The 26,101-nt window shown below is 50.0% G+C and overlaps 1 protein-coding gene across 1 annotated transcript in view; it reads right to left on the bottom strand.

The window, feature by feature from the left end:
- itpr1b (inositol 1,4,5-trisphosphate receptor, type 1b) overlaps nt 1-26,101 on the bottom strand; it is a 133,513-nt gene that overhangs the window by 68,749 nt on the left and 38,663 nt on the right. Inside the window, exons 12-38 of the mRNA XM_042339713.1 lie at nt 25,698-25,852; nt 24,423-24,522; nt 23,709-23,869; nt 23,211-23,352; nt 22,932-23,090; nt 22,390-22,562; nt 20,517-20,636; nt 19,735-19,926; nt 18,882-19,133; nt 18,065-18,206; nt 17,422-17,575; nt 16,738-16,925; nt 16,244-16,388; nt 15,704-15,758; nt 15,037-15,202; nt 14,180-14,362; nt 13,517-13,606; nt 13,257-13,394; nt 12,131-12,256; nt 10,888-11,088; nt 9,607-9,858; nt 9,240-9,365; nt 7,387-7,515; nt 4,307-4,427; nt 3,668-3,852; nt 2,055-2,203; nt 1,493-1,604 (exon numbers count right to left, since the gene is read on the bottom strand). Coding sequence (XP_042195647.1) covers nt 1,493-1,604; nt 2,055-2,203; nt 3,668-3,852; nt 4,307-4,427; nt 7,387-7,515; nt 9,240-9,365; nt 9,607-9,858; nt 10,888-11,088; nt 12,131-12,256; nt 13,257-13,394; nt 13,517-13,606; nt 14,180-14,362; nt 15,037-15,202; nt 15,704-15,758; nt 16,244-16,388; nt 16,738-16,925; nt 17,422-17,575; nt 18,065-18,206; nt 18,882-19,133; nt 19,735-19,926; nt 20,517-20,636; nt 22,390-22,562; nt 22,932-23,090; nt 23,211-23,352; nt 23,709-23,869; nt 24,423-24,522; nt 25,698-25,852 — 4,116 coding nt within the window. The remainder of the gene's footprint in view (nt 1-1,492; nt 1,605-2,054; nt 2,204-3,667; nt 3,853-4,306; nt 4,428-7,386; nt 7,516-9,239; nt 9,366-9,606; nt 9,859-10,887; nt 11,089-12,130; nt 12,257-13,256; nt 13,395-13,516; nt 13,607-14,179; nt 14,363-15,036; nt 15,203-15,703; nt 15,759-16,243; nt 16,389-16,737; nt 16,926-17,421; nt 17,576-18,064; nt 18,207-18,881; nt 19,134-19,734; nt 19,927-20,516; nt 20,637-22,389; nt 22,563-22,931; nt 23,091-23,210; nt 23,353-23,708; nt 23,870-24,422; nt 24,523-25,697; nt 25,853-26,101) is intronic.

Below are 26,101 nucleotides of genomic sequence, written 5' to 3' on the forward strand. Positions count from 1 at the left end.
GGGGGGGGGGGGGGGGGAAATCAAACCAGGACAGTTTTGAGCAGGATCCACGTTATTATCAAGCCACAGGCAGCCCCCGCCCCATGCTTCCCAAAGCCAAGGCCTCGCAGTTTGGGAAGCTGTACAGCGCCAGCTCGATTCAACCAGTGGTAAGAATAGTCGCACACTCATTCATAGCCACTCACACACAGACAGACACTCTCACACAGACAGACACTCACACAAACACACACAGACACTCACACAAACACAGACACACACAAACACAGACACACACAAACACAGACACACTCACACACAGACAGACACACTCACACACAGACAGACACACTCAGACAGACACACTCAGACAGACACACTCACACAGACACACTCACACACAGACAGACACTCACACACACGGAGATAGACAGAGACCCCGATGCACGCAAACACATTGACGCCACATGCATGCAGACACATGCGCACAAGCGCACACACAACGAGAGAGAGGCACACACCCACACACAGACACACACACACAGAAACTCAGACACACACAGATGCACAAACACACACACACACACACATACACACACACCCAAAGAGCCCAACTCCTGTCTGACTTAAATTACTCATAATCAATCCCACACGTCTGTAGAGCTGGTTTCGTTGCGCAAGATTCTGTTTGCTTTTCAAATCCTGCCAACAATCTGAAACGCTTTACTTAAGGAAATGAAGAGATTGAATCAAGAGCAGCTGAGCAGCACCTACGCTGTCTGAAAAAATATATATTTATTGGCAAAATAAAAATCCCACCATCGTCCCTGCAAGACTGGGTCTCGACTGGTCTCGGCTGAGGTTTCAAGCCAAAATGGAGGTGACTTTCCCCATGATTTCCTTTTAAGATTAAGCTGATATTATATTAACGGCAGCCGTGAAGTGGTTACACCCCATTTGTAAAACCATTATCCACTGGAAGTTGCTGCCCTGGGATTATATATAAAATCAATCAAGGTTCTTAAATCAATGTAAAGAATTTGCAAAGCTGGTTGTTTCACCTAAAATGGGCGATCGGGCGGGCTGTTATTATTTTTTTTTAAAAGACACTTTAAAAAGTTGGGGAGATTTCCAGTCTTTAGACCGAGGAGCGAGACGGGGGCTTTGGGTGTCGGGAGGTTGCTTGGGGGGCTGGGGGGTGGGAGGGACGGTGAAGAGCCCTCAAAGTGGGGCCACTTGACTTGTCACCCCACGTCTCACACCTCTGCTCGATTCCTCCAACCCACTCGCGTGCGAAAATATACAGAGATCTCCAAGGAAACCAAAGCAAGTCCCAAGCACTTTGCAGATGTCATTTTACGACCACCCCATCCTCCCCCCTCCCCCCACGATTTCTTGACCCAAGGAGTTGGCCCTGTTGGAAGAGATTTGCAGAAAGCGCTCAGGATGGTAGTGGGAGGGGGTGGGAGGGGGGGAAAGGGGGAAACATGGGCAGTGGGTTAGCTCACGGTACCTTCTCGCCATAACCCCGATCTTTGGTCATCATTTCCCGCAGGGTCTGCAGGACTTTGATGCACAGCTTCTCCTCATTCTCCTCCAGGAGCTGTTTGGTGTGTTTGATCAACCTGTGGGCCAAACCGCGCACGTTTTCATTTGTTTTTCGAGCAACGCAACAGCAAGAACAGCAGCAGAATTATATTCGTATGGAGCCTGTCACGTCGGAAGGCGTCCCAAGGCGCTGGACAGATAAGGGTTTCGCCCCCCCCGAGCTGAGGGTTGGAATCAACAAGGGTGGAGGAGGAGGAGGAGGAGGGTAGTGGGGTGGGAGGGTGGCTGAGAGTACGATCAAAGAGGAAGGTCTTAAGGACAGGTTTTGAAGGAGGCACGGAAGGGGGAGAGGCGGAGGGATTCAATACAATACCGCGCTCTCTCTCCCCCCGTAGGGCTGCCCGGGAGTGTCAACCTAACCCCGTGAGCTCAAAGTCCCCAATCTGACATGGGGGTGGGCGAGGGAGGGAGGACTTCAACCCACGACCCTTCTGACTCAATGGCGAGAGCCAATTTCGTTAACTCACTTGCAGATAAATCCTCCGCTCTCGCACTTGCGCCTGGCTTCCGTGTTCTCGGGGAAAAGCAGCTCGGGCCGATGGAGGACGTCGACGAGCACAGAGAGCTCGGCCTGGACCAGGGGATGGAGCCGATCCTCCAGGGCAGACACGATATCCTGCGGGGGTCAACAAGAGCAGAAACTCTCAGCCCTTCAGCTCCCCACGTTAATCCTTCCACCAACCAACCCCGGTCGTAAACACACCGCACTTCGCTAGTAAATCCACGACTGTGTGTGTGGACGCCGCTGTGCGCAATCGACAGCCGCGTTTCGCCCGCTAAATACACAGTCACTACACTTTACGGTATATTCTGTGAAGCACTTTTGAGACGCCTCGAAGATGCGATAAGGAGCTGTACCAAATGCAAGGACTATTATTATTATTATTATTATTGTGAAATCCTGTGAAGCGCTTTGAGACGTTCTCCCGACGCGATGGGCGCCACATCAAAAACAAGCGTTCTTATCCCATCTCGGCCCCACCCCACCCACACCTCCTCAAACCACACGGACCAGAAAGGCAAGCAGAGCAACACGCCTCACCACCAATACCACGGTAACCACCAGCCTTCTCGGAAAGCAAATGAGGTTAGCGCAATGCTAATCGCATTCACCACCGCCATTCAACTTGTTCGGACATCGCAAGGCAGTCGGTTAACACAAACCCTGAGAATTTGCATTCCCCCCACCCCCACCTTTATAAATTTCACGCGTTCAATTATTTTAGGGGACTTTCTTCCCTCAGCGGCATGCGCGACTGGTCTGGTCATCTCTTGCTGGGGTGCGGTTTCATGCCCCACCCTCCCCACCACCCCCCACCCTATCAATGTTGCTTCTACTCAACCCTTGGCAGCGAGCGGAAATGAGTCACTAAATTCTGGTGTCGCAGCTGTGCTTGACTTCTCCCCTCCCGGCTGCCATGTGCACAGGCTCACGAACTGAAGAGAGATCCGTAGAGGAACAAGGAGCAGGAGCACTGGCTAGTTTCCCCCTCCCTAACCCCTGGGAAGCTCAGGGACCTAAGGGGGTGGGTTAAGAATCAGCGAGAGTTAGAATCAGCGAGAGTTAAACCATCTTTTTGTACGCAATAGACAAAACCATGCAACACACACACACACACATCACGGCTCCTTGAATGCAACTGATTCTCGATGTGGCGACCTGGTCACACATAAGGAAAACGGAACAAACTGGTGGAAGAGGGTACGTTAGTCTGGACGAGTATGAAAGCCAAACTGAAGCCTAAACATCTACAAATAGCACGTCAAAAATGGGATGGATGCCGGGGGGGAGAAAAAACACACAATATACCCTCCGTGAAAGCAGATCTTCACACACAAGAGACAGAGCTGCAGAGAGGGAGGGAGAGAGAGAGAGAAAAATAATAATTTAAAAGTTCAGTGGATGGCACGGACAAGAAGAAAGAAAAGTGAGCGAAACGACAAAACAAAATGCTTTGAATGCAACCGAGAGGAGAAACACGCGGGTGTTGTGGGGGAGTGGGTAAGGGGATGGGGGAAGGTGAAGTGGGGCAAAGCCCCGCGTGCGTTGGCCTGGCCTGGCTCTCCGCTCATACCCTACCTGCAATCGCTCGATGATGTTGCGGTAATCTCTGGAGGTGGTGAGGACGGAGTCGCGGCGGGCAGAGTTGCGGGCGGACATACGCCAGCTCATGGCCGTCTTCTGCACGATGTTGTGGGACTTGAGGAACAGATTGTTGACCTGGCTGTCCAGGTCCACGGGGATGGCAATGGCTCGGCTCTTGGCTGCAACGGGAACTCAGTTGGTGACAAGAACCACCACAACGACAACAACTTGGATTTATACAGCGCCCTTCGCGCGGGCTAGCGTCCCGCAGCGCTTTAGGTAAACCCAAACGAGGTGGAATCGTCAACCCGCCTCCTGGTGGTGAACGAACTGAGACGTTCAATGACTCTCCTCTCTCCATAGATGCTGCCTGACCTGCTGGGAGCTCCCAACGACTTCTGTTTTTATTTCAGATCTCCAGCATCGGCAGTATTTTGCCTTTTGTTTCTGTGTGTGTGTGTGTGTGTGTGTGTGTATATATATGTATATATACTATATATTAAAATAAATTGAATCCGTCAACAGCAAAATCCACTTAAATACCAGATGTTCCTCTGTTTTTCTACCTGTTCATCCTGTGCCAGTTCAGACAAGCTTTAGCGCTCGCACATTGTCCTTTACAATAGCGCTTACCCACTTCAGATAACACCTTAATGCAGCTCTCAACAGACGCCTTCTGTGTGGCGGACAGCCAGGGGCAGTGGTAGACTCTGAAAACGCCTTGCAGCAACTGCACGAAGATAGGCTGGCGAGTCTGGAGACATCGCGGGAGGGGAACAGAAGAAAGAAACAAAGAAAGAAAGAGTTGAGATTCCGATAAATTTTCACGAGCATAAATAAAAGCAAGGATGACTCCAGTGAAATTTTCCCAATTTTCCCCATTTCTTCTTCGCTCAGCGCCTCCGCAGAGTTGGATGGAGGGAATCAAAGGCAAAGGATGGGGTGAGGGGGTGAGGGGTTGGGCGGAGGGGATTTTCCCCTATTCTCATCTCGAGTGTGTCTTGTGGCCTGGGACACAGCCCGCCACCGGCTGAGAGCTCGGAGCACATTTGTAGCACCTGAACACTCTCGGTCATAGCGGGCGTGAAGCCTGGAGAGAAAATACAGCGGGAAGTAATTCAGCCTTTGAAGCGAAGCGCAGAACTTTGGCCCCGAGGAGACAGATTTAACATCCCTCCAGAGGGGTGTCCAGTGAGCCATTCATTATTCACCGACAGAATGACTTGGAGTTGAAATGCTGTGTTTCGAGATGTTATAACCTACACCCCTCTCCCAGTTCTCTCGCTTGACTTCCCCATTATTCATTGATAACCGCTCCTAGTCTGACTGCCACTTTACATTGAGTGCCTTCAGCTACTACGCCCCGAATCTCTGGAACTCTCTCCTTCCATCCCTCCGCCTTGCCCACTCCCTCTCCCTCCCCACCTTCAATTCCCCCCCTGAAGAACTTCCTTTTTGATGATTCCAGTCACCTCCCCCCTCCCTCTCCCCCTGGGCACCAATGCCAAGTACTCCGGGATGCCATCTCGCATGAAGGACACTACATAAATGCAAGTTGTTGTTGAATGGATGGGGTAAAGGCTTGGGATGGGGCAGCTGTTAGCAATGGCTGGGGACAGATCAGGTTTGATCCCCAAAGAACTTTTGCCCCCTCTGCGTGGCACAGCCGCGCTGTGCTTATCGACCCTGCCTCCCTCCTGCCCCATTCACGTAACTGCTTAGGGATACGTCAAACAAAGGTTCTGGAGCTTTTGGGGAACTTGGCTCAGGTTTAACAAACCCATATACGGACAGAGAAGGAAGAAGGTTTGGCTTGAATTAAAAGATGTTACAAGACATGCAAGTCTGACGTGCAACCTTCACGAGAAGCAGTCGTGTGCGTTTCCCAAGCCAACAGACACCAAAAGGCAACAACGGCAAGTGTGGGGCTACGCGTGCAAGGGTCAGGCTGAAACTTCAACCCATCAGCTCCTCAATCCGCTTCTTAGTTTCAGAAGTCCACGTTCCTACAGCTAACCGCTAAAGCTTCTCCCAAATGCTTTATTTTCATCGTCTGTGGACCCGCTCACAAATTCTTACGTTCTTACGTACAGGGTGACCAAAAAGTTGGGATATCTACCCTGTTATCTAATAAAACATAGATTAGCATTTCTTTAAGACTTATGATAATATAATAATAATAATCCCGGCAATTGATACCGCGCCTCATCACGTCTTTGAGACGTCTCAAAGCGCTTCACAGGACAGACTGTAAAGCGAATTGACCGTATGTTTTGTGGGCGAAACGCGGCAGCCAATTGCGCACAGCAGCGTCCCCGCAAACAGCCGTGGATTGAGTGACCAAATTGCACTTGTTTTCATTTTCTTTTGTTACTTGCAAACAATTTCTCCCGATACACATTGTAATGGTATCACAACTTTTTGGTCGTCATGTATAATCATCTGCAGCGCGACTTAATTTCAAACTCCAGCCCCCGGTTCGGGAGAGGTGTTTGGGCGATGTTTTGACGATGGCAATGCAGACGGGGAGGGGACTATTGCTGGGCTGAGAGGTGGGTTAGTGAACCGGTGCACGTGTGTTCAAGGCAGAGAGGTTTTCCTTTTTTTCTTCGACAAAAAATAAGACAAAATAAGAAAAAAAAAACAGGCTTTTTTTTTCCCCGTCCGACAAAACATCAACCAAACTCGTGCAAACAAACATCTCCAGGCTTCACAAAATCGTTCCAGTGAGAGAGAGAGAGAGAGAGAAAAGATCACATCATCAGACCACACCTCAGTGTAAAGTGAAAGGTTGGAAACTGCATAATTGCCAACAGTTCAATTCTAACCCCCGCCCCCAGTCTCACTTCCCCCACCACCCCCCCTCCCCAGACAGTACTGCGACTGTACCTCTATAATGCCATGTGCAATGCACCTTTCTCTACATCAGAATGTTTCCCCAGTCTTTTTTGTTTGATTTTCGCTACACAAAATACACACTATATATATATTATGTATGTATATATATATATAAAAACATATTGCTGTATATTCTGTGGCGCGTTCTGGGATGTCTCAACGACGTGATAAGGCGCTGTACCAAATGCAACCACTATTGTCATCACTATTATTTTAAATGCGGAATATCGAACGACCCAGCGAACGTCGGCAACTATGCAACTTTGGAGAGACCGAGCTTGAAAATACCTCGTTAGTTTGACTCATAATTCTGGCAGATAGCTGTGAACAAAGAGTTTAATTAAGTGAATGGTAAATGCGTTGGGGGTGGGATGGGGGTTGGGGGGTGGGGAGAGAGGAAAAACCATTGTAACTGGTTGAAGAGATTTTCACCGTGTTTTTTTTTGGACTTAAGAGCAAAGTCCCGCAGCTTCTAACGCGCCCGGCTGCAGGTTGCAACTTCTGCCGTACGTCGATGCAGCACCGATGTTGCAGCGATGCAGCGACTAGCACTTGCTACAAACGCGCGCTCCTGCAGAGTTGCATCGCCCAATGCGGTTCCTAACGCAATCCACTGCAGTGCCCACGAATAATCTCCCATCTGCCAAAGTTGGTGCTGAGTTAATTGATGGGAGTCACTGCTCTTCGATAGAAAACACACACGCAACTCGGATTAGCGGGGGGCTGGAGGGGTGGTGGGGGGGCGGGGGTCTTGATAGCTATTTAGAAGCCGCAAGCTCATCATCCAGCCTGTCCAAAGGAGGAGGGTGCCATACCTGTAAACTGGTGCTTTGATCAGAGAAGGGAGAGCTGAAGAAAGTGGTGACAATGCTCATGACTGTCTCGGTGACGTATCTCTCCAGAATGTTGTCCGCGTGCTTTCGGTCGCTGGTGTTGTTGCACACCTGCAATTGCAGGCAAAAGCGCCTTCATTGAAGGTTGAGGGGGGGGGGGGGGGGAGTGATAACTTAACAGCAATTTCCGAAACACAGCACACTGCGGAATTAGGCACTGCAAAAACACACACACGATAACCCCAGTGTCGGATTGAAAGCCTACAACGTTATCGAAACTTCTCCAGTTGTGCGCAGTAATGTCACGTGCCACAACCAACCGCAGAGTGAATGAGCAATTTAACTGGGGGTGACTGCAGGCCAGGACGCTGGGAGTTAACTCCCTTCTCTATACGAATAGCGCCACGGGATCTTTGATTTGAACAGGCCCAGGTGGGACCTTATGTCTCATGAGAAAGACGTCAATTCTGACACGGTTGCCCGTTTGCCCCAGTGACGAGCAGGACGGAGCTCAAAGTTCCCGAAGCGGGGCTTGAACCCACAACCTTCGGACCCAGAGAGGTGTAAACGCTACCGATTGAACCAAGTTCATTTGACATTGCGCTTTGCTTGAGGTTTAATCTATTCTGGCAAAATGTCCTCTGCATCAAAGCACGTCAATGTGACAACTGCTCTTTAGTATTTTGATGGTCAAACGTATCCGTTACCTAAAGGGATCATATTTGGACTATTAGCTTAAGTACTGAATGTAACTACAGGATGCTTATTGTAATCACTTTGGTATTGATACTAAGCTGCATTTATACCCTGTCCAAACCCAGTTGTCCTTCACGATAAATTTTGAAACACGAACTGGTTTCTGGCGGCGACATAAATCATTCACGAGGTTACAAAGAAAGTCCCCGAAATAAAAGTTTGAAGCAAAAAGGATTCAGTCGACAAAATAAACCGCAAACTGCAAAATACTTTTAGAACACGGGGCAATCTGAGAGGGTTTTGACCCGGCTTCCTCAACGTAAAAAGTTTTCACTGGAAATCCAACTTCTGACTTTTGTGCCGCAATAAAGTCCGGGGGATGGGGGAGGAAGCGTCGGGGGTGGGATGGGGGAGAGCGGCTTTGGGTCTGGAAGCAGTGAGGGGTTTTGTAGAGCAGAGAGAATGTAGTCAAATCACCTGTATTATTGCCCCCGCCTTAACCTACATAAAAATGCCTCGACAATTCATTGACGCCGCTTAACATCAAACGTTATCCAACAAAATGACTTGACGTTTTACCACAAAACCTGACGTGCCACTGCCTTCGCCCCACCCCCAAAATTGAGTTGGTTTGGCTTAAAAGGCAGTTCAAGGCAACGGTTCACTGCTGACCTCCAGCTGACGTGTATTAATCAAAGAGTTTCTAAAATGGTTTGAAGAGACAGTAAAGGGGCCAAAAGATTCCAAATTCGCTCCATCTGGATCTCCCTGGGCTTTGGACGGCATCTCGAGTCATTCCATGCGACCAAACTGGCGCGGACTCAAGCCCACAGCACTCCAGCTGTCCAGAGGTACATTGTCACGAAATCTGACCCTAACTCCAGGAACGTTCCCTCACCTAAACAGAATAAGGAATCAAGTGCTTTCTGGAGTTCAGGAATAGGGAGAAAATTCCTGGGTGAGGGGAGGGGTAAATAAGGTCCGAACAATGTAGCTTGCAATCCAAAGTTGGGCTCCAATTTCCTGTCGGGCCAATTAGTTACGCGTCGGGGCACAGAAAACTACATGGCACAATCCACGAGTTAAGAGCTACAAGCATGAGGCTACATGCTACGCGAGAATCCCACAGAAATACTTGCCCTGCATATGTCGACGAGGAAATTCTCAAAGAGTTTCCACATGTGGTTGCTTGTGTAAATCTCCTTCATCTCCACTTCTGTGTCCACGTAGCAGTGATTCAGGAAGTTGATGTAGGCGATCTTGACCTGCGTAGAAGAAATTTTTTTAAAAAAAGACACAACGCGTTTGCAGCTGTCGTAGGAGTGAAGGGTACCTCGGTGAAAACCACAAGGTGGTCAGTAATAAAAATACCAATAATAATCCTCGCATTTGATACAGCACCTTATCAGGTCGTCTCAAAGCACTTGACAGACACACCACACACGCACCACACACACACACGACACACCACACACACACACACGACACGCGTGCGTCCCCGCTCACCTCGGGGATGCAGTCCTCGTGCGTGGCCACTCTCACTATGTCGTCCAGTGGGAGCAGGGAATTGCACTTGATCTCGGTGTAGACGTTCTTGCCCTCGGTGCAGACGGCCAGCAGCTCCACCAGGTGAATGTGGTACATGAGGGGGCTGTTCTCATCCATCCGGTCCCGCTCGGAGCGCATCATCTGCACCAAAGTCTGGAACGAGGCGCGGTCGTTGTAGAAGATCAGGACGTCTTCGCCGGCGTTGACGAGCTGCGAGGGGAGCGAGAGCTTAGGGCAGGTAATTCCATCAGCTGATTCCCCTGCTGCTTCCGAGCAGGGATCCGCGCGGCTTGGATTTGGGAGGGTGTGTGCGGGGTTAGGGGGTGTGGGGGGAGATTCAATTGCAAATCGCTTCGAGGGAACGATGATAACGCTTGCATTTTCGCGCAGGGCCTGGTCACGCCTTCGAGACGTTCGACGGGATAGACGGCAAAGTTACCTGACTGCGTGTTTTTTGCGGGCGGAACGAATACGAAGGATTTCCAAGGCTGAGACTGATAGATTTTTTTTCAAAAGAAATAGAGGGATTAGGGGATATGGGGATAGGGCAGGTAATTAAGAGTTAGGTCAGACGATCAGCCGTGATCTTATCGAATGGCGGGGCACAGGCTCGAGGGGCCGAATGGCCTACTCCTGCTCCTAATTCTTATGTTCCAAGCGAAAGGGAATAAGGTAACCTACAGCCCCAAGTTCTACCTCAGTCACTGCCTCTAAGAACTTGTAAGGTGTAGGATTGTGAAATCGTGTGGGGCCACTCTTAAGCGTCGCCTGGATTCAGAAGCCAACTCTTTCCAAATCGATGTGGAGAGAACACGTTTGAATAAGTAGCGTTAGTACATATCAATATAGTTCAACAGGGAAACTGGATGTAAACTTGAAAAGGAAAAAGTTGCAGGAAGTATTGTGCTGGGATGGGCTGAGATGGAATAATAATAATAATCCCCGCATTTGATACGGCGCCTTATCACGTCTTCGAGACCTCTCCAAGCGCTTCACAGAATACTGTTAAGTGAACTGACTGTATATTTTGTGGGCGAAATGGCAGCGTCCCACAAACAGTCGTGGGTTGAGTGGCCAAATTATCGAGATGGAATGGAACGGGATGAAAAGAGGAGGGAGACTTATGCTGGATCCAAAGGACCAGATTAATCTAGAGAAGCTACAAAGTTCCTTCCTTTCTCATCACGGGACCCGCAGTTTCCACAGCGTCGACGCAAAAAAAAAGCGGCTGCCGCTCACCTCGGCCATCACCATGTCCTGACACTTCTTGATGAACTTGCCCTCGGCCTTGACGATGGTCTGCAGGAACTTGAGGTACTGCACGTTGCGGCCGTGGGTCTCGATGCAGTGGACAAAGTGCTGTACCACCCGCTCGTTGATCTCGCTGCACAGCTGGAAGTTGTTCATGAAGATGTGCTGCATGGTCACAGCCTCCAGGATCTGCAACGAGAAGAGGAGTAACCGAGGGCATCGCTGTCCACGAGGTAACTTAGCAACCCACGACACTCTCGAGAATCCTCCCGCACAGACCCTCGGGGGTGGGTGGGGGGGGGGGAAGACGTTAGGCTACATGATTATTATTATTAATTATTATTATTATTAGTGGAACAAGGGTTCGTTCGTAGGTGAAACTTTTTTATTTGGGCTTTTTGAAATAGAATCAAACTTTTTTTTGGGGGGTGTGGGGGGGGAAGAATCAATTAATTAATACAGAATTAATTGCAAAGTCTAGTGACTGTGTATTTTGAGGGCGAAACACGGCAGCCAGTCGCGCCCAGCGGTGGCCTGCAAACAGCCGTGGATTGAGAGTCACCAAATTTTAGGCTCGTGGCTTCTGATCGAAGCAGAATTTATCACGCGGTTGCGTCTTCATTTATTAGCCGATACCTGTCTCGCAAACTGAGTTATCTCAGACACGAAGAAGCAAGTGATTGTTGTCTGTGTTTGGTGTGCGCTTTTAACGGTTTCACTTAGTGATCAACTAAACAACTTGTATAGTCATGCGGTTCAAACCAGTCTATTGAGTCTGTTTGACACGTCAAACGCCCTCGTAAATCTGGACCTCAACCCCAAGCAATGAACGAGACAGGAGCAGTGTGAGGAAGAGGCAGTGTGTGTGTGTGTGTGTGTGTGGAGGGATGGGGGGGGGGCGGTAGGGTGGACTAGAGGGTTGTCCTGAGTAACGGAGGCCAGTCCTGGGAACAGGATCACAGCGCCGGTGGGTGAAATAGACAAAGAAATAAAAAAAAAAGCAATGATCTGGAATGCCAGCCGTTTAATCGACCCATCAAAGGATCCCACTGCGTTGCACCAAACCATGGCGAGGTGTGTCAGTCAGAACCCACAGGTCAGAGTCTTGATGGGGTGACGGGAGTTTTTGAGACCCTGTCTTGGGGGAAGGGTCCTGTATAAATGCAAGTTGCTGTTGTGTTTGGAGGCTGATATACGGATGGACACTGGAATCTGAGATCAAGCGTCTTACCCCGGGAGTGAGGAAGAGGTTGATGTGCTTGTGAAGGAGGGCTTGGTTTTGCGGGTTGCCAGCACAGAAGTTCTGCAGAAACTTGTGGGCCAGTTTCATTATCTCTTGCATTCGGAGGTCTTCAGCCTGACGTATAGCGAGAAGACAAAAAGCGGAGACATTACCCAGGTGCAAGGATTCTCTTGGCTTTCCAGCACCTGGAGGCACTTGTATCCTGGTGTATCCTCTCCCGCACCAGGCTCCGTCACCCTATCACCCCCATCCTCGCCTGACTCCACCGGCTTCCCATCACACAGAGGACACAGTTCAAGATCCTGTTCCTCACCTTCAACGCCCTCCATGGTCTTGCTCCCCCCCTACCTCTGCGACCTCCTAACCCCCTACCATCCCTCCGCTCAGCGGGCTCCGACCTGCTTCACGTCCCCCACCTCGCTCGTCCCACCTCGCTGCCAATCTGCCCCCACCCTCCGGAACTCCATCCCGCATTCCCGGCTTTACGGGAAACGGGAGCGAGGGGTACTTCACTTCACGCTAGTTGTCCCTCTGGGCTGGTGAAGGCAGGGGGAACACCCCCACTTAACTATTTCTACCCCCCCCCCCCCCATTACCTACTTTGCGCTGCTTTGGAGGACTCTCAGGTGAGGTCAGGTCAATCCAGCTCCGCACTCTCCACTTCAGTTACTGCCCTTTCAGAGCTACCTCAAAGGCGCCCTGGGCTTTGTGTTAACTGTGTGCTTGCCACCCCATCCCCCCACCCCCCCACCCCCCACCCTCTGAACGCACTGCGGAGATCGTTAGCCCAATCAACCTCCACCCATCCTCACGCACGGTGCGCGCCACAGAGCTGAAATACATCTGCGGGGTTCAAAGGTCAAACTGTGTTTAAAAAAAACACACGGAGCTCGTGATTACCTTAAACCCCCCCACCCCCACCCCCCCACCACACACGCACCACACCCCACGACGCAAGAACAACAAGTTGTATTTGTAAAGCACCTTTCACGTGGGGAGGGGGTCCCAAGGCGCTGGACAATGAGGGGCGGGGGAGGAGGGAAGATGACCTTTTGGGTTCAAACATTGGGTGAGGCCCCGCGAGCGCTTCCTGAACCGCGCAAAGCGACCACACCTTTTCGTACGGGATCTGCAGCAGATCGAGGACCACGGTGTGAGCCCCCATGTTCCGCAGTAACCTCTGCTGCTGTTTCCGGCTCTTCCTGACAGACGAGCCTTCCTGCACGCACAGCTTGCTGAGCCTGATCAGCACCTGCACCGGCCAGGGAAGAGAAAGGGGGGGGGGAGGAAGAGTCAGTGCCAACGGTGAGGGCTGGCTCAGTCACGGATCACAGCCGTCAGCAGCACCCCCCACCCCTCAAGTCGGCGCCTCACCTCCTTTATCACTCGGTAGTTTTTGCTGCTGGTGCTTTCGATCGTGGGCGCCCCCTCCGAACCGGGAGCCTGGCCCTTCGTGAAGTCACCCTGCGGCCACAAACAGAGGCAGCGCGTTGGCTTATAATAACGATGACCTTTGCCGTTCACACCACGAACACGGCTCAGAGGGGATTTTACCGCAAAGGCGACTGACCTGTGCATTTTTGTGGGCGAACGTGAGCAGGTTGGGGGTGGGGGTGGGGGTTGGCGGTGGTGGTTGGTAGGGGGCGGGTGGGGGGGGGTTTGGGGGGCAGGAGGATTGCCAGCCTGCACGACCACAAGAAAACCACAAGTGAAATAAAAGTAAAATAAAACTAAAACAGAGCGGTTTTGCTCTGACTGGGAGATCGACGGACCGTGCCTTTGTTTCCAGGTCGAACGAAACGCCGGCAAACAAAATATCCGCATCGCTTGCGGTGATTACCAAGTTGCTGGGACAGGAGCACGGCTGCTCTAACCACGGAGAGACAACTAACTATAGGGCAGGTCCCAAAGAACACGGAGCAACTTTGTATTAACTCTGCGTTGACAGCTCATTAGGAGCCCCTGCAGGACGAGACACCCTTCACAGGATGAACGGTTCACAGTTGGCCTCGGGTTCTCAAAAGGGATGAGTTTTACCTCCTTGTTCTTCTTCAGCTCGTTGCTGCTTGGCACACTGTCGCCCCCCTCCATGCCCTCGTCCGAAACCTGCCCCTTGAAGACCCACAGCTCGGATTTCTCCACCAGCAGCCTCAGCTGGTCCAAGTCGGCCTTGATCTGCTTGTAGTTCTCCACGTCCTGGCTCGTCACCAGCAGCTGGACCTTTTTGAGGCATCGGGAGAGACGTTTAGTTCCCAACCGTCCCGTCTTAACAAGCCCTCCCGATCCGTACACGTTCTGCCGTTGTGCTCTCAACAACAAGTTACATTCGCACGGCGACTTTCCCCGTCAGGAGGACGTCCCAAGGCGCTGGGTAGTCAGGGATCCGCACCCGAGCTGGTGGTTGGGATCAGGAGGGTTGGAGGGCGGGGAGAGTAGGGGTAGGGAGGGTGACCGAAGGCGCAGTCGAAGAGGAGGGTCTCGAAGGACCCAATTTATTCACAAATCTAAGACAATCACTCTGGATACTGCCGTTGGGTTAAGCTAGTTTGGATTTGAGGTGACGGGGTTCTGGGTTCGATTCCCGGTGAGTCAACATCCCAGCAAAATCCCTCTATTCAACCTCCAACAGCAACGACAACAACAATGACTTCAACTTGCACGTACACGCCACTGTTCACGGAGGAGAATGCCTCGAAGCTCTTTGCAGAGCCAGAGTTGGAGCAGGAGGAGTGGGCTGAGCGATAGCATTAGGACCACCTGCTTAGGTTTACCTGCTTCTCCCCCCTGCCCCACACAGTGAAGCTCTCTCAGGGATCCTCACTGTTTTATGTATATCAGTAGTCGGTACAGACCTCACACACACACACACACACACACACACACACTTCAGGTACCTGTTTAAATGCTTGAAGGACCTCTTGCCTCTGACTGAAATGTCTGAAGAGGAGGTGAAGAGCGCCCGAGACAAGTGGGGGGTAATCGTGCATGGTGAGGTGCAGCAGGACCCGGAGGAACGTCCGACCACCATGGTCATCCAGGTCCAAGGGCGTGTTCTCCTCACTGTGGGAAACAAAGCCAGCAGCTTTCCACATTATTCCACACTTCACAGCGATCGTCATACAAACAATTGAAGCGCTTTGAGGCGTCTAGAGTGATAAGACGCTGTATCAAATGTAAGGATTATTATTAGTAGTATTAAATAGAACCAATAATAATCCTTGCATTTGATACATCTCCATTGCTGTCGAAACGTCTCAAAGTGCCTCACAGCAATTGTTATTAAGGGTAGTGACTGTAATAGTATTTTTGCAGGTGAAGGCAGCAGCCAATTTGCACATAGCAATGCCCGATAAACAGCCAGGAGGTGAATGACCGATTTTATCTGGCGGTTCAGGTGGCCAGGACGCTGGGAGAGAGAAATTACCCCGGGGCTAGCAACAAAAACAAGGGCCTAACCCAATCCCCCAAAACTCTCGCCATCCCCTTCAGGTAACAAAAAATACATGACTATACACAGCATCGCATCGTATTCATGTGCAAGCTGCATTGAGGCAAACCTACCTTCCACCAAAGATCCCTTCTGCCTGCTCTTCGATGTGTTCAAAATCTAACGTGCCTGTGAGATCAAACGTTCACTGTGTAAAGCTTCTCAGAAATACAAGCGGGCGGAAAGTGTTCCTAAAGGCTGTGTGTTTTGTGGGTGATCCAAAAAGATCTACTGGGCTCCAACACATGCAAATTTATGCTTACGCAGGGTATTTCACGTCGGGAGGATGTCCCAAAACGCCCGACATTAACTGGTTGGGAAGCCGAGCTGGGGAGCGGGAGCTGAGGGTAGTGGGGAGAGGAAGGGACAAGTGACCGACAGTGGGTCAAAGAGCTCGGTCTTGAGATGGACCATGAACGAGGCGATGGGTGTCAGAGCAGAAAGGGAGAAGAGGAGGGAGGGAGGAAGTCGGGGATTGGAGTTCCAGAGCGTGGAGGGCAGAAAGTCTGAAAGCCCACCTGCTGGTGGTAGGGCAGGCAGCTTGGGGGGTTGGGGGTTTATGTCCACTGAGCTAACCAACCGAGCCCTTGCTCCGAAGTGACCCGGATACAAACCTGGGACGTTGCTGGGTCCCTCAGAGGAAGAGGATCCTAAACTCGGTGGCGAGTCTACGGTCTGGGCGTTGCTCTCATCAAACTCTCGCTTAAATATAGACAGGAGGCAGGAGATTCGATAGTCTAAGCGGACGTTCAAAATAAACTGGAAAGAAAGCAGCGGGATTGAAAGAAAGAGGGTTTTAATAAGCAGTTTACAGATAGTTCAAGCAAGCCGGGAATCCCCCGATACAATGGATTTAACACCCTGATTAGTGACTGAGCCACTCTCGGCAACAGTTATAATTAAGGACGTTATCTTTAATGTATCGGAGACACGTGATCATTTAGTTCCATGTTGAAGTGTGTTAAAAGGGACAGGCAACGGCGACTCTGAAAGCCGCAGTTATCTAAAGACTACATTCAGTATGTTATTCTGTAGCTGCACCAGTTAGAGTGAGTGAAGTCGACCACCTGTCACAGTCACTACACTTCTGGCCGGCTGACTGGCTCACCTGAAGGATCTCGATCGTCTTTAGCTTGGTGTCCATCACCAGGATGTCCTCCTTCTCTGGCTCGGCCTGCGGCTTGGTGGTCCCGTCCTGGGGCGCGATGGGGGTCAGAGGCAGAAACCCACCTCCCCTCAGGACCACCTGGGTCATCAGCTCTCCCACTCCGTGAATGGATCGCATAACATTGCTGCCTGCAAAGTACACAGACACACACACACACATTGACTGGTCAATGCAGCTGGGTCCTGGTGAGTGGGGGATCCCATCAATCCCAACTGCGGAAATGGTTTCACATAACAACAACAACAATAATAATTCTTGCATTTGATACAGGGCCTCATCCCTCCGCCGAGACGTCTCAAAGCGCTTCACAGAATATACTGTAAAGTGGAGTGACTGTGTATTTTGTGGCCAGCCAATTGCGCACGGCAAGTGTCCCACAAACAGTCGCGGATTGAGCGACCAGGTTTTTTTTTTGAGGGATTATTACCCCCGTAAAGCGATCCACCAATTGACTAACAACCAGGTTCCCTCTTACTGCGGGTTAAACAGAGGCGCGTGGAGTGAGGAAACTCGCCTAAGGTTTCTCCCTGCCCCGCCCGGGGATCGAACCCGGGTCCTCTCGCTTGCGAGGCGAACGCACTAACCACTACGCCACGGGACTGCACAAACTCGACGGGCTCGTACCTCGGCTGTCATCTCCTTTCACCATCTTGCTGATGGGGAAGATGGTTGCCATGTGCACGCAGTCCAGGATGGCCAGTAGGATTTTGGTCAACCGCAAGAGATCGCTGAAGCTGTAGAAGCCAAAGTAGATCAGATTCCGAGCCAAGTTCACAACCTGCAAAATAGAGAGAGAGAGAAAAAAAAATCGCTTGATTAATAACCCCATTATTTCTGGGTGGGGGGGGGGAAGCCAATCCAAGACTGTTTGTGGGAGACGCAGCCGGGCGCAATTGGCTGCAGCGTTTCACCCACAAAATAGACAGTCACTCCGCTTTACCGTATATCCTGCGAAGCGCTTTGAGACAGTCTCGACGACCTGATAAGGCGCCGTATCAAACGGAAGGATTATTATTATTATTATTATCATAATAACATCCAGGTCAAATAATTCTGCGCCAGAGCTCTGCCAATTGGCAGAGCAATGCGGTCGCTAAGAAGATAGATTAAAGTCAAATCGATCTGGAGGGTTTGAGGCAGGGAATCTTTTACGGTCAGGGGGTGGGGGGATGAAGGCACAGCACGACCAACGTTGATGGAGTGGAGGTGGGGGGGGGGGTGTCGGCAGACAAGCTGCATAAACTACGGAGCGGATGCATTTATTTACCTCGAATGTCAACTTGTTCTTTTCCTTGTCGGAGAAGGGAAATCTCTGGCAGACCACGTCTCTCAGGTACTCCTCCACAAACGCCATGGTTTGCGCGAAGCGCTCTTTTATCTCGTCTTTCGAGGCCGCGCTGGAGTCGTAGCTGTTCGGGTGAGGAACAAGTAAGAATGACCTCAACGCAATCCGCAGGCCACAGCTCATGGGTCACCTGTGCGCGCTGAGCACTTGTGTGCACCCTTTGGCCAGTCCTGCCATGGACTTGCGAGGAACATAGGAACGGGAGTAGGCCATTCAGCCCCTCGATCCTGTTCCGCTATTCTATTGGATCACCCTGCACCTCAACACCCTTGTTACCCTGACCTAACAACTATCTAACCACTTCAGTCTTGAAAATTTGCATCCGGAGTCTTCTGCTGGAGAGTTCCAGATTCCCACTTCCCTTTTGTGTGAAAAACTGCTTCCTGATTCCATTCCTAAATAGCCAAGCTCTCATTTTCAGATGATGCCCCACCTTGTTTCTGGATTCCCCCCACCCACCAGAGAGGAAACAGTTTCTCTGTAGCGACCCTATCGAAACCCTTTACATTTTAACCACCTCAATCAGATCATCCCTCGAGCTTTTAACCTCGAGGGAATGTCGACCCCTTCAAAATCCGCTTCTTATTTGTATCACTCTGCGATTTGGTGTCGGAATTAATCCGATCCAATACAAGATTATGCTGGGTTAGCGCCTTTCACGTTGGGAGGACGTCCCTAGGCGCACGTGTTTGTTTCCGCAATGACTGTGTGTGGTTGCGGAGGAGGGAGAAGCACTTACTCATCAATGGCGATTTGCGAAGGGATTTCTGACCACAGGCGGGCGTACTTGACTGGGGTGACCTGCTCCTGGGGGTCTCGATCTACGTGCATGTGTAGCATCAGGCGGCAGAAAGAAGCCCTCAGGTCGTAAGGCAAGTTCTCGTCAGACATACAGCGGAGAATCAGATCCACGTCCAACTGCCCCGACACTGCATTGATAGCTAAGTACTGCCGGTCCAGGCACATTCTAGCGAAGAGGTTCAGCTGGTATCTGGGGGGGGGGGGGGGGCGGGGGAGAGCGACGGGAAGACAGAGGGGGAGAGAGAGAGAGAGAGAGAGAGAGAGAAAGGTTACAAATATGATGTTAGGAGAATTTTTCCAATTGGATTCAATATACATTGAAGATAATAACAATAATCCTTGCATTTGATATAGCGCCTTATCGTGCCGTTGAGACGTCTCAAAGCGCTTCAAGGAATATACTGTAAAGTGGATTTACTATGTATTTTAGTGGGCGAAACACGGCAGCCAATCACACACAGTAACGACCCATAAACAGTCGTGGCTCGAGTGACCAAATTATTATTATTATTTTCCGAAGGAATTATGACTCCCGGAAAAGCGATCCGCCAATAGACCATTAACCAGGTTCCTGCTTACTGCGAGGTGAACAGAGGCGGGTGGAGAAAGGAATCTCGCCTAAGATTTCGCCCTGTCCTGGAATCAAGCCGGGTCCTCTTGCTTGCGAGGGAGGCCACGCTACGGGACTAAAATCTTATGACAGAGCTAACCGATGGTTTTGACCCTTTGGGTAATTGCCGGCAATGAAAATCTCTCTCTCTGTCGGGTGTCCCAGTTTACGCTACACTAACCTGTAATAGCTGAGCACCTCCTGGTCTTCCTTCTGACCCTCCTTGGCATCCTGCGCCAACTCACGGATGCTCTTGCTGCGTAGCTCTTTACAGCCGTCGTTCCAAAAGAGCCAGACCTCCTCGTCCTCCCCCACCTCCAGCCGGCTCTCCCCACCGTTCTCCACCTCAAACTCCACCCGGGACAGGACCAGTCTGCGAGGAGAGGAGAGGAGAGCGTCAATGGTATAAATTTCTATTCATAGAAAACAAGATCACTAACACCAAGAGCCTGGCTCCAGGCAGACAGTCTCCAATATTAAATTACTAATAGGTCAACGCGGCTTTGAAGTAAAGTGAATTATATGAGCAAACAGGAGGTTTCCTTATTGCAAGTCAAGTCATTATTTCATTATCATTTATTCAGCACCAATTTGCACTTATGCAGCCCCCATCCCACAGGATAGCGGCTCGGAGCATTCCACGGTGTCAGGGTTGGAACGCCGAGAAAGGGAGAAGAGGAAGGTGACCATAGGCGCAGTGGAAAGCGACAGGATTTATAGAATAAAGAGGAGGCGAGGCAGAGGGATGGAACTAATTCTACGTTTTATTATCCGTGACAGTCTGTGAATGGAGTTAGTTAGTACTCGATTCATCCTGCATTAGAAGGATGATCTCGTGTTAAACCTGGCTCCTAACTCACATGCCAACTGGTGTCTCAACACGTGGCAGTACGGTTAAGAAGCAATGGTGGTATAAGCACAAACACAGAAGCGTTGAGGCCCTGACAGCCAGGCATTACGTACTTGGTCTCGATGAGGATGTCCCCGTTGGCTGGATTGAGCACGGCCTTGCAGATGAGCTCCTGGGTGACGGGAATAGCCGTGTTGTTGGACACACACAAGTCCGAGAGATAATCCAGAAACCTGAAGGTGAGCAATGGGTTTCAAGTTTGCAAAGAATTTACACAGAATCTACAGCACGGAAACAACAGCAACAAATTACATCTGCACAGCGCCTTTCACCCCAGACAAAGCGCTGTACAGTTAGGGATATAGGCCACTATACAGGCCCAATCAATCCGTGCCATTCTTTACACTCCACACAAGTCTCCACCCATTCCTTACCCCCTCCTTACCCTTCTCTTTCCCTCTCCCTCATGTAAAGGTCTTGCTTCCTCTTGAGTGCATCTACGCCATCAGATTGAACCACCGTTTCAGGCAGCGAGTTCCACAACCTCACCGTCCTCTGGGTGAAGTAATTCCTCTTAAATTCTCTTTTGAATCCCTCTAGTCGCTATCATATTTGTGTCCTTAGTTACCGACTCCCCGACCAGTGGAAACATCCTATTTATGTTAACCGTTTCGAATCCTTTTATAATTTGAAACCCTTTCAATTAAGTCCCCCCTTAAAGGTCTCTCCTCCAGTGAAAGAAGGCCCAACTTATGCAGTCTCTGTCTCGGCAGTAACCTGGTATCATCCTCGTAAACCTACGCTGTAATCTTTCCAATGCAGTTATATTCTTCTCACAGTGAGGAAGGAGACTGTGAGAATTGGACACAATACTCCAAATGTGGGCTAACCAAGGTTTTGTGTAAAATATTAAAATAGAACCCGTGTTAGAAGGATGAGTATCAGTTAAATGCACAAGAATGAAGCATTAGTAAAAAAAAAAATGGGCGGGTGGGGGGAAGAATTATACAAGTAAGATGTTACACCTGCATTTCTAGCTGATCTCTCTAATCTTGAGTGATTGATGAATTCCTTCCCATCACCCTTCTTCTGACTGTGACCTCCTGCCTTGATGGATAGTCTCGAGGCAAATTACATTGCGGGCCAAGTTTATGTGTCGTTGTGTCTGTGGTCACAAGCTTCTTTAGTCTTGCAGGGCGCCCTTTCCTGGCACATTTTAATTGAGAAGAAAGGTGGAACGCAAGGGTTCGACTGAAACTGGTGCTTGCACGTCAAGTGAGCAACACTGAGCATTCCCAGTGTTAGCACGTCCAGCACAGCTCGCTGCTTGGCTACCTGGTTTATTGCAGAGCAATAATAAGATGAATATCTACCTGATGTATTGGGGAGTCACAGTAGATGTACGCTGTGCGAGGTGGGGGGCGGGGGGGGGGTTCCGACAAGCTCACTTTGATCGCGAAGCTTGTGTTGGGCAATTTGTTCGGTAATGCACAAGGCTAAGGTCATTCCGGAAAATAACACCAGCAAATCAACAGAAGATCACCAGAAACTGACACTTGTATTGTGTCAGATGAAGCAGAACGCACCCCAGGTTTTTCAGCTCAATGTCACGCACACATCACTCATTGTGAAGGTGGTCACCATAGCCTAGTGAGTCTCAGGCATGTTTTTTTTTCCCCCCCCGCGTGTGATGTGCGAGTAGTTGGAATTAAATCCCACGTTTTAAAATAAGAATTCGCAAGAGAGGTTCGAATGAAGAAGGCCCTTCAGCCCAATCGATCTCATCCTTCCAGAATGCCTACCCGACTGACCTTTCCTTAAACGAGTCCCAATATTCTTGCCTCATCTGTCCTTCCTGGTTGACCCAGTCTGGTAGTCAACAACAACAACTTGCATTTATATAGTGCCCCTCACATGGGGTAGCATTCCAGACCATTCAGGCTGCCTTCAAGAGGCCACATCCCAGTGCCCACCTGACCAGCTCACCTCGGCTCTCGGTTTTTCCTGACCAGGCTGACGAAGGTTTCGATCTCGGCCGCCGTGATGTGCTTTTCCAGGAGTTTGCGGTTGTTGTGGAGCAGAGCTGTGATGGTGTCCTCGGCCAGCACATCATACCCGATCTGCTTCTGCATGAAGCCAAACTGCTTTGCAATGTATTCCTGGGGAACGCAATACAATGCTGTTAACGTTTATACAACAACGACAAAATGACATTTGTAACAGCGCCTTTCACGTCGGGAGGACGTCCCAAGGCTCTGGACAGACAAGAGTTTCGGACCTCATCAAAAAATGTCTCAGAGCGTTTCACAGCATGTTACTGTACAGTGTAGTGACTGTATTTTGAAAGTCAATGAGGCAGCCAATTGCGCACAGTAACATTCTCGCAAACAGCTGCGAAATGAATGACCAATTTTATCTGGGAGATTATCAGCTGACAACTGTCACAGTGGATAGGATCCTTCAGTTGGGTTCTGGACCAGGCAAGCAGTGGAGCATTTTACCAGCAAACAAAGCATTGGGGCTTTTACCTGGTTCTTCCTGTAGTCCTGCTGTGAGTGCCTGAGGACCCGGTAACATAACCTGCAGATATGGCGGAAAGGAGCGTGCCTCTGGTCTCCCAGCTCCTCCAGCCTCAACATGGGTCCGTCACCACTGTCAGTGAATGGTGCTTGAAGGAGCTTAAAGATCTGGGGAGTGGGGTGGAGAGCGAGCGAGAGGTAAATCAGTCACCAACAAAGTTAATGCCAAACACGTCCACTAAAAGAGAAGTCTGTTTCGGGCTGGGATTGAATTGAGCGCTGCTTCACCTGCTTCAGGATGTTCTGCTCTCTCATCAGCTTCTGCCGCTCCCGGTTGGGTTTGTTGATGATCACCTCCAGCACATCCTGGGCAGAGTTTGGCACGTCAGCCACAAAAAACACCAAGTCTTCTAGAAGCTTCGTCACAAATCTGATACACACAGACAGACAGAGAGACAGACAGAGACACAGAAACAGACAGACACACGAGAAAAAAGTTAAAGTTGTCCAAACTTCAAGTTGACATGAGAGCCGAACGCTGAAAGTTTACGATTACACAACAGCTTGTATTTATACAGCGTCCTTCACCACAGGTCAGCATCTCGGAGCAGTGAAACATGAGTGCCATTTATGCAAAATAATTTCCACCGACCGCCTGAGCCACAAAGACGCGTGTTAAACGTCAAAACCTTTGGCAAATGCTGCCCAGGAATCGAGCCCCGGGTCCTCCCGCTTGCAAGGCGAGCGCGCTAACCACTAGACTCCTCAGTTTAAAGCTTTGCCTACCGTCGTTCATTCTGAGTTATGGTGCCCTTCTCCAGCTTCCCGGCGATGGATGCCAGCACTTTGCTGGCATCGTTGGCAAAGTCCAAGTCTCTGACTTCAGCCGGTGAAACCGGGACGATGGCAAACGCTTCCTTATCCTCTTTAGTTGGGGAAGTGCCGATCTATGGTGAGAGGAAACAGTCACAGCCTCGTCATAACACAAAAGCCTCCTGGCTCGCTGGTGGCTTAATAATAACAATAACAACTACAAGGTGACCAAAAAGTTGCAATACCATTAAAAATGTCTAATAAGTCTGATGATGAATATGTATATATATATTTTTTTGATAATAGGATAGATGTGATGACTCTTTGGTCACCCTGTACTTGATGGAGCACCCATTGCATCAAATATCTCAACACGATTCACAAGGGCCTTGGCGGACAAAGGCAGAAGCCAATCTGCACACCTAAGGCCCTGCAAACATGATGTGAATGAATCGTTTATCCGGAGGATTGTTGGCCAGGACACTGGGAGAAACTCCCTTCTCCTTTTGAATAGTGTTATGATAGTAATCCTTGCATTTGGTTACGGGATTTGGAAGATCAACCGTGGTTTAACATGTGAAGGACGTCACTTGTGTACATGGAGCACGTGCCCAGCACCGCACTGGGCCAACACTGTGAGCTCAAAGTCCCCGTTGGTGGGAGTGCTGAGGTCGACTGAACAGTTACCTTGAGCATAACGGGCCTTTCTTCATCTTTATCTATTGGCAGATTGGTGCTGTGAACCCAAGTGTTGGTGCACAGATGTCGGAGCCTGACGTAGGAGTTTCTGAAAGACAAAGAATGAAATGCAGAGTCAAGTGCAATGCCCTACATTGGCCCTGCACTTTACACCTGTTAGTGTGAGATACAGACTCTAAGATGCCTGAATCACAAGGCAAGTACTGTACACGGTGCTCACAAAGTTCTGGTACCCCCTCCCTGATGTGGCATCAAACATGGCGGTGGATCAGTCAGTATCTGCCACGAAAACGATGGCGCTCCCACACACTCGCACACTCTCACACACACACTGATCCTCTGGACGTCTAAATACAGTTAAACACTTGTATTGCATACGACAAAGTACTTCTAAATACAATGATCATCTTCCACATGTTTCAGTTGTTGGTCAGTGCCCGTGTAGGAAAGAAAAAGACATGGGGGAGTAACAGGACTTTGTGAACACCCTGTAGAATGCCAATGAGTTAAATTAGCTAATCCCCTGGTTAACTGAACTAACGATTGTTCCATTAACACGGCACAGTAATACGATTTAGAATACGTGGCTATTTAACAGCTAAATCCTTTGAGAGGCCATACGTATACCGCTGAACAACAAGTTATCACTAAATTGATTGCCTGTGAGCCGGTGATGCTCAGCACATGAGATGGGAGGGATGGGAAAAAAAAACAGTAGGGGAAGAACTTGTGGCAATGAGTTTCCCAACGTTACTTCGACATGTTGTTGGTGTTTGTAACAAGGCTCGTTAGGCCTCCACACAAGGCTTTGTCTGTTGAGACAATTTTAATAATAATCTTGCATTTGATATAATAATAATCATCCTTGCATTTGATATCGCGCTTTTCACGTCTTCTCGACGTCGCAAAACGCTTCACAGGATATCTGTACAGTGGATCGACTGTATTTTGTGGGCGAAACCCGGCAGTCGATTGCACACAGCAGCGTCCCCATAAACAGTCGTGGATAGAAGTGACCAATTTTTTTGTTTGAAGGAATTATTATCCCCAGAAAAGCGAACCGCCAATCAACTAACAACTGGGTTCCTATTTACTGCTCGGTAAACAGAAGCGTGTGGAGTTAGAAAACTTGCCCAACATTTCGCCCTGCCAGGGAATCGAACCCAGGTCTCTCGCTTGCGAGACAAGTGCTCTAACCACTGAGCTGCAGGACTCCGATGCACGGGCTGGGTTTGGCTGGGCTATTGATCCGGCCGGACATACCTGGGTACAAGGGAGTCGCCTCTTTGTAGAGTGGTCGTGTCGAGTTCGAAGATGGAGGAGATATCATTGCCATCGGGTACGGAGACCAGAGTGTACATCACCTTCTCCTGGGCGCTACGGATGCGGTTCCTCAAGGCTTCCTGGTCAGAATCCATCTGACGTGGGTGGACAACACACACGCACCGTTTAAACCTCAACAGCATCGGTCGAGAATGAGGCCGAGCTCGCAGGCACATGGATCAAATAATAATAATAATCCTTGCATTTGATACAGCGCCTTATGGCATCTTCGAGACGTCTCAAAGCGCTTCACAGAATACACTGTAAAGTGGATTGATGGTATATTTTGTGGGCGAAAGTGAGGACCGCGATGACTCTGTCCTGGATTAAAAATCCACATTTTT

Source organism: Callorhinchus milii, unplaced genomic scaffold, assembly GCF_018977255.1.
Source record: "Callorhinchus milii isolate IMCB2004 unplaced genomic scaffold, IMCB_Cmil_1.0 Scaffold12, whole genome shotgun sequence".
NCBI lineage: Eukaryota > Metazoa > Chordata > Chondrichthyes > Chimaeriformes > Callorhinchidae > Callorhinchus > Callorhinchus milii.